This window comes from Acomys russatus, chromosome 13, assembly GCF_903995435.1.
Source record: "Acomys russatus chromosome 13, mAcoRus1.1, whole genome shotgun sequence".
NCBI classification, from domain to species: domain Eukaryota; kingdom Metazoa; phylum Chordata; class Mammalia; order Rodentia; family Muridae; genus Acomys; species Acomys russatus.
The window spans coordinates 15968569-15986989 of NC_067149.1; the positions used below are offsets into that span (position 1 = coordinate 15968569).

At 47.2% G+C, this 18421-nt stretch overlaps 1 protein-coding gene across 1 annotated transcript in view; it reads right to left on the reverse strand.

The window, feature by feature from the left end:
- The window catches only part of Antxr1 (ANTXR cell adhesion molecule 1), a 190325-nt gene that overhangs the window by 128929 nt on the left and 42975 nt on the right, over positions 1-18421 (reverse strand). The window contains exons 4-8 of the mRNA XM_051154860.1: positions 15047-15128; positions 14286-14319; positions 13081-13160; positions 9903-9971; positions 8504-8584 (exon numbers count right to left, since the gene is read on the reverse strand). Of these exons, the coding sequence (XP_051010817.1) occupies positions 8504-8584; positions 9903-9971; positions 13081-13160; positions 14286-14319; positions 15047-15128 (346 nt within the window). The remainder of the gene's footprint in view (positions 1-8503; positions 8585-9902; positions 9972-13080; positions 13161-14285; positions 14320-15046; positions 15129-18421) is intronic.

The following is an 18421-nucleotide window of genomic DNA, read 5'->3' on the forward strand; positions in this document are numbered from 1 at the left end:
TCTAGAAACTGCGCTGGGGGGTAACCAGGTCACCGGTGTTGCCCTGGGCAACCCATGTAATCCCCCAAAGAATCAGCTTTTCCCAGCAGGGGAAGCAGTAAGCATAGCCTACCCGGAGCTCTAGCTCGGACAGGAAGACCAAGTCTAGTCAGGCAGGCACAGCATGGCATAGTGCCTGATCTAAGGCAGCCTCGACCAGCAGAGCTGTACCAAGAACCCGGACACAAAGGTTCTGCATGGCCTCACGTTTAACTCCAAGCCTCACCATTCCCCGGCCCTGTGAACCTGGCCTCCTCTTTCTCTTCCGTGTAGTAGAGTAAGGAAAACATTGATCAGGAAGGGGAGTCAAATGAAACAACAGACACATACAGAGATGTTATGTTTGTAAAATCAATTAGGCTCGGGTGATAAAATTTATATTGGATTGGAAGTTAATTATTTCCTGCTCAAAGACTACACTTCCCAGCTTCCCTTGCGGACTACAAGGTTGGCTCCATCCCTGTAAGGGGACTCACACCACCTTCCCCTGTAGGTTTTTTTTCCTTTTTCCCCCCCTCTATCCCGCATACAAAGGTGACAAAGATGCCCCCTTACCATGTAAACAAAGACCAGACTAATGTCCCGGCAAGCCTCTCTTTCTGCCTTCTGCCTCTCTACAGCTGCCTTTTAAACAACTTAACAGAAAGGAAGGAGGTATGAGATCAAGGAAAACTACAAGGTTTTTGTCTTGTAGACAGAACCAGACAGACTTTAATCCCCAGTCAGTTAACTCCCCGGACACTAGGCAGCAAGTGTGCTTCATGGAAACTCAGCACCAAGAAATGTGCTTTAGTGATGCTGGCACTGGACACCCGGAGACAAATACATTCACCACCAGGTGAGCTTCCACTCCCCTCCCCCCCTTTTTTTTTCCACACAGGGTCTCTCTGTGTAGCCTTGGCTGTCCTGGACTCACTTTGTAGACCAGGCTGTCCTCGAACTCACAGCGATCTGCCTGCCTCTGCCTCCCGAGGGCTGGGATTAAAGGCGTGCGCCACCACAGCCTCACTTCTGCCCCTGCAATCCTCAGGGTGGTGGCCTCGTCTCAAATGTATCCATGCTTCTAATCCAACACTTGCTAATGACCTCACATTAGCCCAAGTTAACCCAAGTTAATATCACTTCCCCACCAATGTGTGGAGACATTCCACATAAAAAACAGGCGAGTCCAAGAAAGCCTAAACAGATGAAATGTGGGACAGGAGAGATGGCTCAGCAGTTAAAGAGAGGACCTATGTTCAGTTCCCAGGACCCACATGGCAGCTCACAACCTTCTGTAAGTAACTCCAGTTCCAGGAGAATCCTACGCCCTCTTCTGGTCTCTGAGGGCACTGCATGCATGTGGACCCATACATACCTGCAGACAAAGCACCCACACACATTTTTAAAAAAAATCTAATAAGGGGCTGGAGAGATGGCTCAGTGGTTAAGAGCACCACCTGCTCTTCCAGAGGTCCTGAGTTCAATTCCCAGCAACCACATGGTGGCTCACAACCATCTATAATGTAATCTAATATCCTCTTCTGCAGATAAAGCACTCATATGCAATAAATAAAATAAATAAATCTTTTAAAAAATCTAATAAAACAAAACAGGGCAGTGCATTGTTCTGGGGTAGTCACTTTTGAAGTTTGGGTTACTGGGTGAGCAGGAGGGACAGCAGGTGGAAAAACAGCTTCCACGGGCCCCGGGAGCGGATTTCACACACCCGCCCTGGAAAACACTGTGGACCTGCCCTGGCTACACATGAGGTTTTAAAATTCCAATCTAACTCCATTTATCATAAACTTCTCAGGTTATGCAGAAATTCTAAAGAATCTTTTAAAATGAAAGCGTGACTGTTTGCAGTTGCTAACCCTCCCGTGTTGCAGCAAAACGGCTTTCGTTCTTTTAAAATTGTTCTTTCTCCAATAAACAGCCAATCCATATTTATTTCTGTTGAAGTGTTTTGTATGCTAAAAACAGGCCGGTCTCCTCGTTCCATTGCATCATGGAGGCCTCCTGTGTTTATGCACTCTAGAAAGTCCTTCAGGGCATGCTCTTTGGCACCTTATTTGTTGTAAGGGATGGTCTAGTTTTGAGACATTTTGGAGGCTTAAAGTGGGCGGATCCAGAGGAGGATACCTGCCCATTGGCTGTCTGAATCGAAGTGGGCGGATCCAGAGGGGGATAACTGCCCATTGGCTGGCTGAATCTGTTTTCCCTGTCCCTCTCCAGAAGCTCTGATCCCTGCCACGGAGTCCAGGAGATCTGAGCAGGGAAGAAATCTGCACCTACCTACAATTCAGATCAGCTGTTGTTATCCTTCAAGGAAGGGCCACACGTTATAAGATGTTGCGGTCAGGATATAAACACTTCATGGGTAAAGACTGGATCTGTTGGTATCCACTCTTGTTTTCACAAAAGCTAACCTGGCATATCGGAGACACTAAACATTTATTAGATTAAAAAATGAATTTAGGGGGCACTTTCTGTGTGCCCTTAATACAGCAAACCTACTCACGTGCTCTCTACATTATCTGTATAATTCGTGGGCTTCCTGAATACGAGGCCACTGTTCCCATCGCTCTTTGCTAGACTGCTCTGCTATCTCCATCTTTTTAATGGATAATCTTCAAACCATAATGTTGTGGATGGTTTGATTGTGGGTAGCTTGGTTTTTTAAAAACCTCACTGCCTTTGTTTAGGAAACTGACGGAGGTCTGTGTTTATAGGGTGGGACTTGGGCTTCCCCGAAAGGGCCATTCAGTGTCACAACTGATGGCAGGAGGCATGTTGGATAAGCCTGGGGCCCTTTACTAGAAAGAGCCAGACAACTGGCTCACTAATGTTTTCCAGAGCATTCTATGAACTCAGATTATTTAATCTGTAATTTATCAATTAGATATTAACAAAGTCAGACACAGTTCCTAATTAAATTCCAATGCACACTTTAACCAATGGCCACACATCTGTTAGCAGCAGGAAAGGGCCAAGGTCCATGTCAGCCTTCAAAATAAATGCTGAGCATTTTACATGTAGCTTCCTGGGGCCCAGTGATTTTATGTGCTTCTATACCAAATAAAGAAAACATAAGCTTAAAATGTGTGAACGAACGTTTGGGGCTGCATCTCCAGCCTGGGTAAGTATGACATTCTTTGTAACTTCCAGGCCCAATGGGAGTCTGTTCTGAAGGCAGACAGGACAAGCCTGGGAGACTGAGGACACTGTTTGCTTCCCCACCCAGCCATGTTCCTACCATGTTTTCAGGAGGAAAGCTGCGATAGCCTTGTGATCCCAGGATCCCAGTTTGCTCAGCAGCAGCACCTCCCACTCCCCCAAGAACACTTAGCTAGTACAGCAAGCTTGCTTCTCAGGGACCATTTTTCTGTGAAATCCAGGATACTGTTTCCTAGAGAGAGGAGGGCGCTTCAGAGGCCCGCAGAGGGAGCTGTGACTTGAGGAGATAGCTCCTGAGGCCTTGGCCTCTGCTGCCGCTGTGGGAATCTGTGTGACCTGGAGCTTCTTAATAAGTGGAATGAGAACAAAAGCAGGAGAAATGCCTGGCCCCAAGTCTGCAAAGCCTCAGTGTAATTAATGACTGCTGAGGCAAGCGATTTCCTTTCAAAACTTCTCCGCTCTACTCCAGCGACTGCAGTTTGGTTCTATTTTTATTTCGTATCCCAGCCTGCCAGTACAAGAGTGCCGTCTCTTGTCTCTTACAGCTGCAAGACAGGGGAGGGGCGTGGAGGGACTGCGGGAATTCTGCTCGGCCACAAAATGCCCAGCTATTGTTCAGCGTGGGTCTTCCACAGGTCACGCATGCTGTGCAGTCCCCTGGGCAGCTTTGTAGTGGGTAAATATGTAAGACATGGTGCCAGAAAAAAAAAAAAAAAAGACAAATGGGTAGCCTCTGGGGTTGCTCAACTTGGCATCGGTGGAGGGAGGGGTCTGGTTATGGGAAGAAAGAGATCCAAGAGAGGCTCCCAGAATGGCTGCTACTGGGGTTCTGGGAGGGAAGAGCTTGCGCATGCGGCAGGAGACATTAGGATGGTCTCCCGGAAGAGACCCATCAGTGCCTCGGGGAGTCTTGAGCCTGGAGCTGGATGGGGTTCAAGAAGGGAAGCGGGTCTGAAGTTGAGAAATGAGCTGGCTTAAGGGAAAGGCTACTGCTGCCGAGATGCTCGCTCTGGAGAGAGTTTTAGTTCCTTGAAGCAGGACACAGGGACTGCAGGGCTGCATTGTGGGCTCTGACTGAGAGAAACCCTTAGCAGCTCCCAGTGGAGGATTGCAACTGTGGGTCGGAGATCAAGCCTGGAAGATAGACTCTGCCTTTTGTCATAGTTCACCAAGGTCCAGGCCAGTTTGGGGGCTTACATCTCTTCTACCTTTCTATGAAAGGAAGGGAGAAGTCAGCCCAGGAAAATAAAAATAAATTTAAATGTACTTATGGGGCAGATATGTCGCCGGTTTGCTGATCCTACAGAGGGGTTCTTGCCAGTGTTTGCTCAATACTTGTTTATTGTTGATCAAACACGAATGGAGGCTGCGTGTGCTGACTCGTGCTCCAATTAATAGGAATCCAGGCATACTCTTAAGCATCTATGGGAGGGGAGCCTCTGAGGTGCAGGCGGCGAGGAGCCAGACCTGGGCTCCCTTCCCATAACTTGCCTCTGGTTCCAGACTCTGCAGTAAGCAGGGACAGCTGGGGACAAAACATCACCGTAATTGGGCCAAGTGTCAAGAATCAAAGCTGCCAACCCATCTCGGTGATCTCTGGATCCAGTTTTCATGCATTTTCTGGTGTCACTGCCCACAGCACTTTTGAAAAGGCAAATGAGGGCCCCGGACCACGGCTAGATGGTTGCCTTCTGGTTTCACTGGAGAGTCGGTGATAAATTCAAGTAGTGGTTAGTGGAAATTCTCCAATGAACCGCAGTGAAAGAAGACAAACTAGTGGCCTCTTTCTTTAAAATTTATCCTCACGTTCTTAGGAAACAAGCAGGAATAACTCTGAGGGTCCTGAGAGGGCAGGCATGTCCTGCCTACATGTGAGGCTTTTCTTTCCACCTGAATGGCCCCGTCTGTCATCCTCAGGATATGGGAGCCTTAGTGCCTCAGGGAAATAACAGCTTGCATCTTCATCCATACCATCTAAATGTGCCTGACCGCAGAAGCCATGTGGAATTGTGACGTGGGTTCTGGTGGAGAGCCAATCCACGCTTACGTTCTCCTCCTCGAGGGACAGGAAGATGTGTGTAGCTTGCTCCTCCCTGCTACATACTCCCCGCACAAAGTGGGGAATCAGCCGCGCCACGCCCCTCCCCCCACCCCCCCCTCACTATATGCATCAGACATATGAAGCAAGGGGAAGCAAGCTGCAGCTAAGTACCCGGCATATAAGATGACTTTGGCACGGATTTTTGGGGGGGTCAAAAAGTCATCTCATATGCTGGAAAATATGGTAGTTACTCATCTTCTAGGGGATTGTGGGTAAGATGCCACCATGACTTCCTGTCCCAAGCCTAGGGGGATGGCTGCTCTATTCCCAGACTCTGCACGTGACTATATTAGAGCAAACATCACGGCCTTGGAGGCTGCCTGCTTCTTCAGCTCATCTGCTAAGCTCTACCTTATACTCGGCCATTCGTTCCACCAGGCACCACCTCAGGACCACACACCCTGCAGTTCTAAGCCTGCATCTCAAGGACAGCTGCATCTCACCTTCCAAGTTATCCTCTAAAAGGAGCCTGGGTCGCTGCCATCCCCCTCAGTATTCACCTGAGGCCTATGCCATTTCTTTATACTGTTTGTTACAATTTGACTTCATGTGTTATTTTTTATGGGTGTCTCCCGTAGAAAGACTTTCTGCCTTATTGGGACAGGGTCACTTCCTGCTTCGCTTAGAACTGAAAGTCTACAGCAATAAGCTTCCAATCAGCATTTTCTTCTTTTCTTTTCTTTTTCTTTTTTTTTTTTTGGTGGTGGGGTAATGCAAGTGCCAGGCAAGCAATGGTGTGAGCCACCTTTCCAGCCTCCCAGTGAAGTGAGCCTTTGATTGGTGGATCAGTATTAGCCCTTGGTCCTTTATTTGTGGCCCGGAAATGCAGAAACCTCTGAGACCTGTCTGAGTCACCAAAAGCTGCTCTGCAATCCCATTTAGATAATTGAGTCCAGCTCTATTTTATAACAAGAAGATAACCAGCCACAGGATAGGGATTGGAATGGGCAGGAGTGGATGCCTCGGGGCGGGGTGGTGGAGGTGGTGGTGGTGGGAGCCTGGAGTGGGGCGGGGCGGAGGATGGGGGGAATGATGGCTTTCGTTTCTGATACTGGAGAGGAAACAGAACCCACCTCTTAAAAGCAGCCAGCCAGCGCTTAGGCCATAATTATCTCTGTCTGACTCGAGAAGGATGAACCTCACCATACTTGTCTCTCTCTGTCCAAGCAAACCAGTTAACAACCACCATAAACACGGGGTTCCAGTCCTGGGAGGATCAAAACCGATGTAACTCCCAGATAAAAGCTCCTAAGAATGCAGCCATCAGTTAAAGTGTGGAGACTAACGTCTGCAATTATTATTATTTTTTTCCTTTTTGGGGACACTGTTCTGCTGGAACTTGTAACACATCCTTGAGTATCTCACTTTGTGGGGAAAGGTGGTTTTTACAACATCCTGGCTCACAGTGAGCTTGGGCGAGTCCTTAAATGCTGAAATATTCAAGGACAGGACAGATTCACTCAGATAGAAATGCTGGTTATTTGTGTAGGAACTGCCTCTTGAAAAACCTTGGGCATGTGGTTCATGAGAGAGCTTCAACAGGGAAAAGAATCTGGCCCCATCAGAAGCTGCTGTGGTGTTGGGGCTCTGACTGGGCCACTGTCTCTATGGTCTGATGTACGCGGACAGAGAGGACCCCAAAGACAAAGAAGTGACATGGCATCGAGGATGCTAATTACCCTAGTTTGATCACTGCACATTGTATAAATGTATTGTAATATCACACTGTCTGCAGTAGTGTATATGTACGGAGACATCACACTGTCATTGTGTTTGTAATGAGGTATCACACTGTCTACAGTCGTGTGTATGTAGTGAGATATCACATATCTATAGCTATTTAACACTGAGTGTGTCTGATCTCTTATGATCTCGAAAGCCAAGCGGGGTTGGGCTTGGTTAGAACTCAGAAAATAGAGCTGGCCGTATTACCCTTGACCCCAGAAATGTACAATTATTGTATGTTCATTTAAAACTAAAACTAAAACAAGTGCTTCAGCGACACCACTCACTGCCTGCAGGTGCAGTTAAAACCCTTCACTGCTTTTGCAGATTCGTTGCAGGCCAATGTGCTGGCTTCTCCTCCATCACTCCTATCACCCTCGAAGCCACCCACAGCCAGCGCTGTCATTACCACCCTGGATAAACTCTGCTGTTCTCCAGCCTCTGTGGGGACAGAGGTTGACATCAGGCTTCCTGTCCCCTGGATCACCCACCTCCTATATGGTCCGCCCCCTCCCCCACTCAGCTTCCACAGGATGCAAGGGCAGTCCCCCAATCCCGCCGTTAATATTTTGCAGTAGGAGGCTGCTGCTTCCCGCCGTGCTTGAGTTCTGGTTCTCATACTACCAAGTATGGCACAGCGACACCAGCAAGTTTTACACATGCACGTGGAGTTGAGAGGACAGTTCGAGGGAGCTGGTTCTGTTTCCATCATGTGGGCTCTCTGGGGATTGAACTCGGGTAGTTGTGTTCGGCAGCAACCACCTTTACCTACTGAGCCACACAGCTGGCCCGTCCAAACATTCTTTTTTTTTCCCCCAAACATTCTTTAATGTAGGAAGTTCCTCTTTTCAATAAAGTAAGTCTGCACATATTTCAGACAGAAATTCCCAGCCTGAAGTAAGACTGTTTTCCACAACCCTGAAAACGTCTGCTTACAGACATCCCTGGTCTAAGGCATTCCTGGTGTTTGGGTTTGGAGACCCACCTTGGCTGACTGCAGTGGGGTGCCTTGGGAATGGTCACAGAGCTGATTTGTGTTGTAAGGGTAACTCCTGTGTGCCTTTTTTTTTTTTTTTTTTTTTTTTACTTTGTAGTTTGTTAGATGCTTTTTTATAAAACAGGTGTTGTCTTGGCTGGTGGGCAGCTGTGTTTAGTCACTGCCTGGTAGGCTAGGAGAAAGTTAAGTGCAGACTCTGAGAGTACAGGCTGATGGGGTTTTGGCGTGCTGCCAGGGCAGGGTCCTCTTCAACTTGTGGGATAGAGTTGGTCCAGGAGAAAGAAAAGAAACGTGATTGAAAGGCTGAAGGCAGACCCAGGGCACGGTAGACATAAAGCTATGTGAGGGAATGTTCTCTCAAGCAGAAAAACAACAGTGTGCATGGTGGCGGAGGAGGTGGGGGGGGGTTGTTTGGAAGGAGAGGGAGGAAGAGCGATCTTAGCTGCGGATCAGCCTTTCTTTCAGAGGAATCCTGTACTCACCGAGTGGATGATGCCCTGAAGAGCCTGGAAGCCATCATTCACAGGAAACACGTGGTCCTTACTGTCTGCAATCCGAGCCAACTGAGAATAGGCAGACACACAAATGCGTGCAGAGACGTGTCAGGCATGGTTGTGGAAGACTCAGAAAGTTACTACATACTGTATGGGGCGGGGGCACCAATGTTCTGAAACCAGGGGAACCTGAGGCCTTCACCAGCCTCAGGGCCTCTTCACTGAGGGGCCCTCAGCATTAATGAGCTAACCATGGACTCTCTGGAGAGGCTGGGGGCGGCGCCTGCTCCTGCACCAATCCTTGGTTTGTTTGTTTGAATTTGTTTGAATCTTTTTCTTGTGAGCAGAGGTAAGACTGCCCAGCTGGATGAACACATGACTCGGGGTGAAGCAGTTGTAGATTTGGGGACCACTGGCTTGTTTCTCATTCAAATATCTGCTGGTAAGTTTACCTAAATCAAGTGGACTGCACTCCTCTCAGAGAAACTTGAAAACCAAATCCCCGCCTTGCTGTCGCACCAGGCTGACAAGAGATGCCACAAGGGACGGACTCATTGCATCTTCTGCTTCAAGAAGCAGAAGACACAGGACAAGGAGCAGATGACCAGGGACCCCCAACATTTACAGTTCTGGCATACAGAGGCCATGGCAGTTTGTTTTTCATTGTTTTCACTGATTGCAAAAATAACACACTGCTTCTTTAAAAATTAAGGAAAACTATACGAGTTAAAACGAAAGAAAAAATAAGGTCTTCTCATAACTGGCCTCTCTGTATTTGTTGTTAGTCCTTACTGACAGTTGGGTATGTATAGACTGTCACAGGTTTTCAGTGCAAATACGTGCGCATTTTCCCCCTAAAAGTGGACAGGACTATTTGCACTGCTTTGTAATCCTATGTTATTCACTTAATAACTTACTGCGAATACTGTGCCACTGTAACAATAACAGCAATGAGCCACATGAACGAGCTCTTGTCTAGGATGCTAGCAGGTGTCTATTTCTGGGCACACGTCTCCAACTATTCATACATTTTAATAAGCAGAAAAGAATCACTGGTGAAGGAAAATTGTACTCGCCAAATTACAATTTTCAGAAAGTGTTCTAGGGTCATTGAAACCTGTGTTGACCCCTTGGTGACTTAATGTTACCTAGAAAGTCAACACGAGAGAAATGTGCCCTGGTGGTCTGTGTTACGACCCCAGAAACCTCAGAAGAGGATGCTGAATTATTCACACAGCCGAAAGCTCTTCTTGCGGAGCTTCCTGGAGAAACATCCTACTTAAAGGGCATGAGTTCTACAGATGCCTCCGGCACGCCGAGTGCACTTGCGGTCCATCACTCCTGAGCTCAGCATATTTCTGAGCAGGAGGGGAATCTGGGCTCATACCTGGGTTTCATTGAAATCCTTCACGCCAACGCAGTAAACGATCGCACCAAGGTCTCGGGATCTGTTAGCCTGTTGAGGAGACAGAGGATGGTAAAGGGAGTCATAGAGGCAGGTGTCCTCCTCTGGATTTCAAGACCGCCATCAATGATGATCACCTACTGTGTGGCAGTGACACAGTAAAGCAGCAGTCTAGACCCCAAGGAGCCCGTACTCCACCAAAGGCTCATCATGTAAAGCATGTGGACCAGAGGACAGTGGCCAATTTAGTGGGGCCTCCTGCCAAAGCAGACTTGAATGACAGCTCTGGAAGGACGTGGGAGGAAGAGGAGTGATTGGGGCACATAAATCGTATCACACATGCAGGCAAAAAAGGCCACCTTTGTTATTCCTGAAGTAGGTTTTTATTGGCATACTTTTTTTTTTCTGCTTGGGATGGCAACACATTATTACAAAGGAATGTGGCCGTTGGCACCAGATATGCCTGGGAAGATGCTTAACCTTGTTCTGTAACGTATCCAGGGGATTAAATGTGGTCACCTGCATAGCGTTCTCTACTGTTGTGATGCCTCTACAGTCAGCATCTTTTGTGAACCAGAGCTTTCTCATGGCTACAGAGCAAAGCGGTTTAATGATAAGTCAGCATTGGAGGAGTAGCCAGGGATTTCTCTATAGTCATCGAGAAGGCAACATGCTGAAAAATATCCAGGTTTTGGCTTAGTGTTCTGTTTGATTTATTGATGGTGTTCGGCTTGCTTTGGCACTTGTTTTCTGGGTCTGGATAGAACAAAGGACCACGTGGAGAAGATGCTCAATAAACCAGAAGCATCAGGCGCCAGTGTGTGTGCGTGTGCTGCTTCGGGTGACAATCCCTTCCTCCACGAGAGGTCAGACCCACTTGTTTCTCACACCGACTTCTAGAAGGGACAGCCATGCTTTTTCTTCTTTGTGTTGGAAATATTTCCTGCTGCATTCAGAATGAAATGAGCTTCTGAGACACGGCCTAGCCTGAACCCCATCTACATCCACTCTGAGGCTCCTCTACTGTAGCTGGGATTTGTGGGGTATCACAGAGAAAAAGAGGGTTCGTGCTCTTTAGCTCTTCTCTGGGAACACTTTCTTCTGTTGGCATCGGCATGCTGAGCACTTTCCAAGTCTGCATGTGCCATACCTAAAATTGCTTCTAGCTAACGTCTACCCTCAACCCCTCACACTCATCGCTTGCTTTTATTTCGGTTCTTTCCTTATTAGGGCTTTTTAACTTTATTTGACTGTTATTTGGTGCCGAAATAGTCATTTCACATTCCAGCACATAGTTTTAAGTTTAGAATACAGAAACGTATTGCTCCCCAGATGGCCATGGCATCTGTCATGTAAGTTTGTGTTTCCCATGCCAGGCATGATGCTCATGGGAGTAGGAAGTAAAGGAAAGCATTTCATGGTAGAGCCCAGCAACGACGCCTTGCTTTCTTGTGTGTCTCTAGAGCGTAGCCAGGACAAGCTCAGAAAGAACAAACACACTACTTCAGACTTGTGGATGGAGTTCAATTTAAACCAAACAGTGGTCAAAAGCCACAGGGAACTGTAATGCTGCCAATAATGTCGTCCAGTGTCTGTCCCACCCCACTTCATATCTGCTTCCTTCTGTGCAAATTTCTACCTGGGTCTGAGAGAGCCTGTGCCTGCAATGAGACTTCAATACATTTGTGGGCTCATCCATTGGGAGATGGGTCACCTACCAGTAACCACATCTCTGAAAGAAAATGGCTCTCTCTCCAAACAGCCATCAGCTACCAGTAGCTCCTAAGCTAGGGCATGAGGCCTTGGGAGTCCCTCCTCCTGGAGAGTAATGTGTAAGAGCATAAATAAAAAAAGGGGGAAAAAAGGAAAGAAAAGGACAGGAAGGATGGAGAGATGGCTCAGTGGTTAAGACTGCTGCCTCCTCTTCCAAAGGTCCTGAGTTCAATTCCCAGCAACCACATGGTGACTCACAACCATCTATAATATGATCTGATGCCCTCTTCTGGCCTGCAGGCTCACATGCAGGCAGAGCACTATATACATAAAAATAAAAATAAAAATAAATCTTAAAAAAAAAAAAAAGAGAAAGAAAGAAAGAAAGAAAGAAAAGAAAAGGACTGGAGGTCCGGAGAGACAGCTCAGCAGTTAAGAGTGTGCAATACTCTTTCAGATGACTCTGGTTTGGTTCCCAGCACCCACATCAGATGACTCACAACCAACTGTGACTCCAGCTCCAAGGGCCTGTGAAGGCATCCTCACTCACACGGTGGCTCACCACCATACATAACTCCAGTTCCAGGGGATCTGGCCCCCTCTTGGGACTTCCACGGGCACTGGTGCACATACATATATGCAGGCACAATACTCATGCACAGAAGACAAATAAATTTCTTTTTGGTAAAATCTCTTAAAAATACAGAAAGAAAAAAACCTTAGAAAAGGAAAAGGAAGGAGAAATAGAGAGGGCTACAAAGAGTGTTCCTCCGGCTTCTGGTCAGCTTGGTTTCTTGGACGGAGAAGTTGAATGTTAGCCTGGCAGACAAGCTCTTATGCATTGCAAGAAGCTCTTCCTCCTCTATTGCTTTAGTAGAAAATATGAGGGAAAAAAGGAAGAAAATTGGCACCAGCACTTTTTACTTAAAATAGGTATATGGCATTTAAAAGAGATTTATTTATTTATTATGTATACAGTGTTCTGCCCGCATGGTGGCAGCACACTAGAAGAGGGCACCAGATCTCATTACAGATCGTTGTGAGCCACCATGCGGTTTCTGGAAATTGAACTCAGGCCCTTTGGAAGAGCAGGCAGTGCTCTTAACCTTGGAGCCGTCACTCCAGCCCCACTATATGACATTTTTAAGCTGCTAAAGTAATACAATGCCTTCAATAAAGGCATAGTAGATTTTTTTGGGAAGGAAACAATTTACCATGTATAAGACATGAAATTGACTTTAAAAATGAATTATGGTGATTATTTTACATATGAAATACTTTCATGTTTTACCCAGAACGACTAACTGTTTTGCCTGAATACAGAGTGGGATCATGTCAGAGAAAGGCTCTGGTCTCCTCACACATGCCGGGCACACACCACACACTGGAGCTCTGAGCTGCGTGCTGGGCCCTGTTTCCGCACTGAGACCCAGAGGCTCTTACTCACCTCCCTCTCTGAGTAGAAGAAGAGATCTTCATGTAACTCCCCGTCTGTCAGCGCGATGATGACGCTCGCTGTCCGATACCCTGCCCAAAACAGCGAAGACCCTCTCACTCATTCTGAACCACCAGGGAACCCCCACTGACCCCTGAATATTTTATCTCCTCATCAGCTCAGTCCCTGAAAATGAACATGGAGAGAGTCATTGTTTTTAGGCGTGCAAGGAGGTCCAGCATGAAGAATGCCTTCATAGGGTCAGACATCTGGGTCTCTCAGCCACATCTCTACATGTTGGCGGACCTGATGACACGGCTGCTGAGCCAATCAGTCGCTGCAAATAGGTCCAGTGACCAATGGTCACCACGCCAGTGGCAAATTCCACACTTGAACTCTAGTGGTCCTTCTTGAATGTCAAAGCTGGACCACCTATACCACACTTGGAAGACAATTTGCCCAAAACATAATATTTATCAGAACTTGCAAGTTGACCAGAAGTATTACAGCTGTTGGAAAAATCTGCTGGAATTCTTCCAAAATTATTTAGACTTCCAGTAACAATACTTAAAGTCGATTTCGCTCAGCGAGTTTGGGGCCCATCCTGCTTGCTGCAGTATAATTACAATCAAACAGGAAGTGGTTATTTGGAGGAAAGTCCCCACAGTTATACGGAATCTCATCGAAGAGACGAGTGTGACCTACTGGAATGTTCCCCACGGGGGAGACTAATACGAACCAGAATGCAGATGACTGCTGTATTTCTCGCTCTAAGGACGGTATGAAGAATATTTATGCATTAGTATTTAAGCGAAGGGACGTTTAAGCCAAGTGATCTAAATATCAGATCCAACTGCAGGAGCCCAGAGAGAGGCAAGGTAATTAAATCTGACACAAAAATCCAAGAGCCTACCCATCTAAGCATTTATTCATTTAATGAATTCACCATGCAAAACGATTCCTAGGAATGGCAGACTGTAGCCTTAATGAGATTGTAATTGCTTTTATATCATGTTTCTTGGCCAGCATGGTAGAATTTGGCTTGCTATAACCCATCTTTCTAGGCATTCCTTCATATTCCTTCTTTGTGATAAACGAATGTATTGGACTTATGGACCGTGCCACACATGTACTTTGAAATGTAAAAATTCTCCTTCAGAGGTGAGTGTTGAGAGGTACGAGACACTTCATAATGTCGCTTTATGCTACAATCTTACCTTGACTGCTTTCATAATAAATCTGCTCGCTGGCCTGAAAAACACAGGAAGATGCCATTAGATCATTAGCTACCCAACGCTGTCTGCCAGTCCAGTAGCATGCATGCCAGGGCTATCTTGATTCTTACTGTTGCTTGCCCAGGTCTCACTAAGAACCCAGGTAAAGTGACTCTCATATTTGAGTCAGCTAACTGCTGACATGGGTGCAGATCTTTTCAGAGTCTTTGAAAGATTTCCCTTAAAGCCAAAGGTACGAACATTCCATCTCAGCCATTGAGGCTGCCAGCCATGAAGGACACTTTGGAAACTGAGGGGACTTGTGTGTGGCAGAGTTCATGAGTGATGTCTAAGCATGGACCGATAGACCCTTGGTGAGCAGCAGTTAAGGAGGAAAAATGCATTCCCTTGGTTTTTGTTGTTGTTGTTTTGGTGTGTGTGTGTGTGTGTGCAGTTTTTCAAGGGTTTCTCTGTGTAGCCTTGGCTGTCCTGGAGTCTCTTTGTAAACCAGGCTGGCCTCGAAGTCACAGAGATCCACCTGCCTCTGCCTCCTGAGTGCTAGGATTAAAGGTGTGCACCACCATACCCAGCTTCCCTTGGTTCTTTTGAATGTAGCTGTCAGTGAGTTTATAGGGGAAACCGCTCTCTCATTACTGGGCATTTTCAGTCCCCTAACGTACATGCTTGGTCTCACCAGCCACCCCTACACTGATATTCCAAAGGGATGCTTTACACTAGAGAGTTTAGAGTTGTCCCGAGATTACCCTTTCAAATCCTTCGTGCATGTAGGTGTCCCCTCCTGGCAGAACTTTCTGGAGTTCTTCTAGGCCTTGCCGGATCTGTTCCCTGAAACCCAAACATAGCTTGTTAGCCTCCTGAGAGTGCTTTTAGCTTGCTGCTGACAACCATACGCTCCACTTTGTTTTCCATGAATATGCTGTGTTGCTCCGATAGCTCCCCAGAACCACCAGAGGGAAAAGTCTCTGTGTTACATTAGCCACCCGGTACAGCCACAGCTAGAGTTAGAATGAGATAGATTTCAACAATGTGAGGAACCCTTTGCAGGAAATCTCCATTCGCTGTTAAGACTCTCCTCTTTGGTAACATGGACAAAGCTTTCTTTCCACGCTGGAAGTGAGCCTTAAAGTGTTCCTGCTCCTACTGGGACACACAGCCACACAGGTGGAGATGCAAAGGCCTTATGTGAGCCAGACAGGGAAGAGCACCAAGAAACCAGGAGAAGCCAGGGAAAGGCCGCCTCAAGGACGTGGCCAGGTGGCAGCCAAGCAAATGATGCCAAAGGAAACGGTGCAGTCACCTTCGAAAGTCAAAAAGCACATGGAATTCACACTTCCCACACACACAGGAGTGGTTGGTGGCTGACGCCGTGTGCTCTTCCAGGAGGTGGGGCAGAGGATGGGAGAGAGCTGGGATGGCATTTGGGGCATCTCATGGTATCTTGCAGTCTGCTCTGTCTAGAGGGTAAGGTGCCCACATTCATGTCCCCACCTCTGCAGCAGCACTCTGCTAGGCGGGAATTTTTGAGAGCCCCAACCTCACTCATAAATCCCCAGGCCTGTAACAGGTGTCAGGGCAACATTTCCCTGCTTCTGTTTCATGATAGAGGTGGAAATGCACAATTTAAATGAGGGAGAGAAAGAACCTTCTTGAGTCAGTCTAGCATACCCGGGGAACATGATGCACCAAGCCCTGCTTCAAGATGCCACCTCTCGGCATGGGTGCTATTCTCCCTATATCAAAGAGAAGGCAAGTCTCTGCTCTCCGAGACCAGAAGTCAAAGGTGCTGACTTGATGGCCACTGTGTGCACAGGCTCAGAACTCTCCACAGCCCGGGTCTGCTGAGTCCAGTCGGTATGATGTCCCTAAGCACTCAAGCCTTATGACAGCTCTTCAATTCTGAACCACAAAAGGCTGCAGGAACCTGCCCAAGGCCTCACAGTTAGCCAGTGGCAGGGGTGGGATTCGACTCTAAGGCCCTATTCTGAGCTGCACTGATAAGCTTTTTCTTGAATGCATGATCCAATGAGTGAGACACCCAACCTGTTCATCCTAGCAATTGGTTGGGTAGAAATTTTAATGAAAAACAGTACTGCTGCCTGGAAATTGATGTGAAGGAGGCCTGGTTTGGGGGGGGGGGGTTGAAGCTGGTGGGTCACCTCACTGTTGGAACATTTTAATGGGACACTGAAAGGACCCACCACAGGTCCCTGCAGTTACTTCTTGCCGGGGCGGGCTACTCAACTCCATGTCGCTCAAACTTTGGGAGAGGTACAGGCTATTATCTGGTTGTTTCATCAGGACCTAGCCTCAAAAACCAGAAGCCTGCTTGGATCACTGCTGCCTCCTCGGCAATCTGTGTTGGTTTACCTCCAAAACTGTCTGGAAATGGATCCACGTCCCACACTAACAGAACCAGGGGCCCTAATGTCATCTGACCTTGCAAAGGTCACTGGGACACCACCTTCCCTTCTGCCTCCACTTCCACCTACTCTGTGTGAGGCTGCCAGGGTCTTCTTTGAATAAAGACGAAACCATACCATGCTTGCCTCTGCGCAGGACCCTCCTGTAACAAGGTGTTGCCTCCCCACGGCTTTTCGATGTCTGCAGGTGCAGCCATTGAACCCCTTTCTAAGCCCATCTCTCACTTTGTTGCTTCTACTGCTCCAGCCCCAGTTTCACGGGTCTCCTTGGGCTCCTGGTTTTGACAGACCCTCTGCATCAGCAAGCCTGGCCTTTCATGGGCCCAAGTCGGCTTGGGTGCCTGCTATGGCTTCTAGGTCTTGTGACTGAAACTTACCATTCAATAGATTCTTGTGAAGAGGTGGGTGGAGGAACAGGGGTCACCACTGCCAGTCCTCTCGGGAAGAGGGGAGACTTACTTGGCCGTGTGGAGGAAGGCCAGGCTGAAGTGGGCCTGGTCACTGACCCTAGGACAGATCTGAGCCCTTGTGGTGAATAGAAGACATTCTTTGAGCTATACTTCTTCCATCACCTCCAATAATCAATATTCCATTAAATGGCACAATTTCAACTCCATTTTTTTTTTTTAATGAGAAAGAAGAAATAACCCATGCTTTAGTAAAAGAGATAAAGATAAGAATGTTGTTCCCCAACAAAGCCACAAGACATACAGAGATGGGGCAGGTACCAGAAGCCGCCTGGTAGAGAGCCCTGTCCTATGGATTGGCAGCCCATGGGTTCCCAGAAGCAGAGGCAGGGATGGGAAATCAGAGTCTGCTCTTGAGCATACAAAGATAGTAGCTCCAGGAGCCTTCAAAACAGCTGGGAGGAGAGGCAGCCATGGGGAAGAAGACTATTTTCTGAAAACCAGATTGGGTGTTGAAAGTAAATATACAATCCTAAATTACACAAACGGAAAACATCCTGGGGGTTTAAACCAACCTTAAGGTGGTGGGGAAGCAACGCTAGAGGACTATAATACTTGACTTCAAACTATACAGTAGAGCCATAGTGGCAAATACAGACAGGTGGACCAATAGACTACAATAGAAGAATCAGAAATCCTCACAGTGCAGTCCCCAGATTCTTGACTGTATTAAAAAACAGCAGCAACGACAGTATACATTAGAGGGCTGGAGAAATGGCTCTTTCGCTATGAGTTCAAAGTTTGGTTCTCAACCTTGACATCAAGGAGATCACAATCACCTGTAACTTCAGCACAGGGGAATCTAATGCCCCCCTGTGGCCTCCATGGATACCTGCATTCATGTGTACACACTCCCTCCAACCCCCACATACATATAATTTAAAATAAATCTAAAAAGATACACTGAAAATAGAAGACAGCTTCTTCAAAAAATGATGCTGGAAAATGCATTATTCACAAGCAGAAGAATAACATTTGGTCTCTACCTCTTGCCAGTACATAAATCAACCCAAAATGGATCGCCAACTTAACTGTAATACCCCAAACTCCGAGACTACTAGAGGAAAAGTACACTTCCGCATATAAGCAAGACAAGGACCTTCTGAAACGGGCTCCAGCATCTCAGGAAATAGTAAGAACTGGCCAACGGCATTGTAGCAAACTAAAAATCTTCACAGCAAAGGAAACAGCTGAGCAAAGAGATAGCCTAGGAATAGAAGACCTTGCCCAG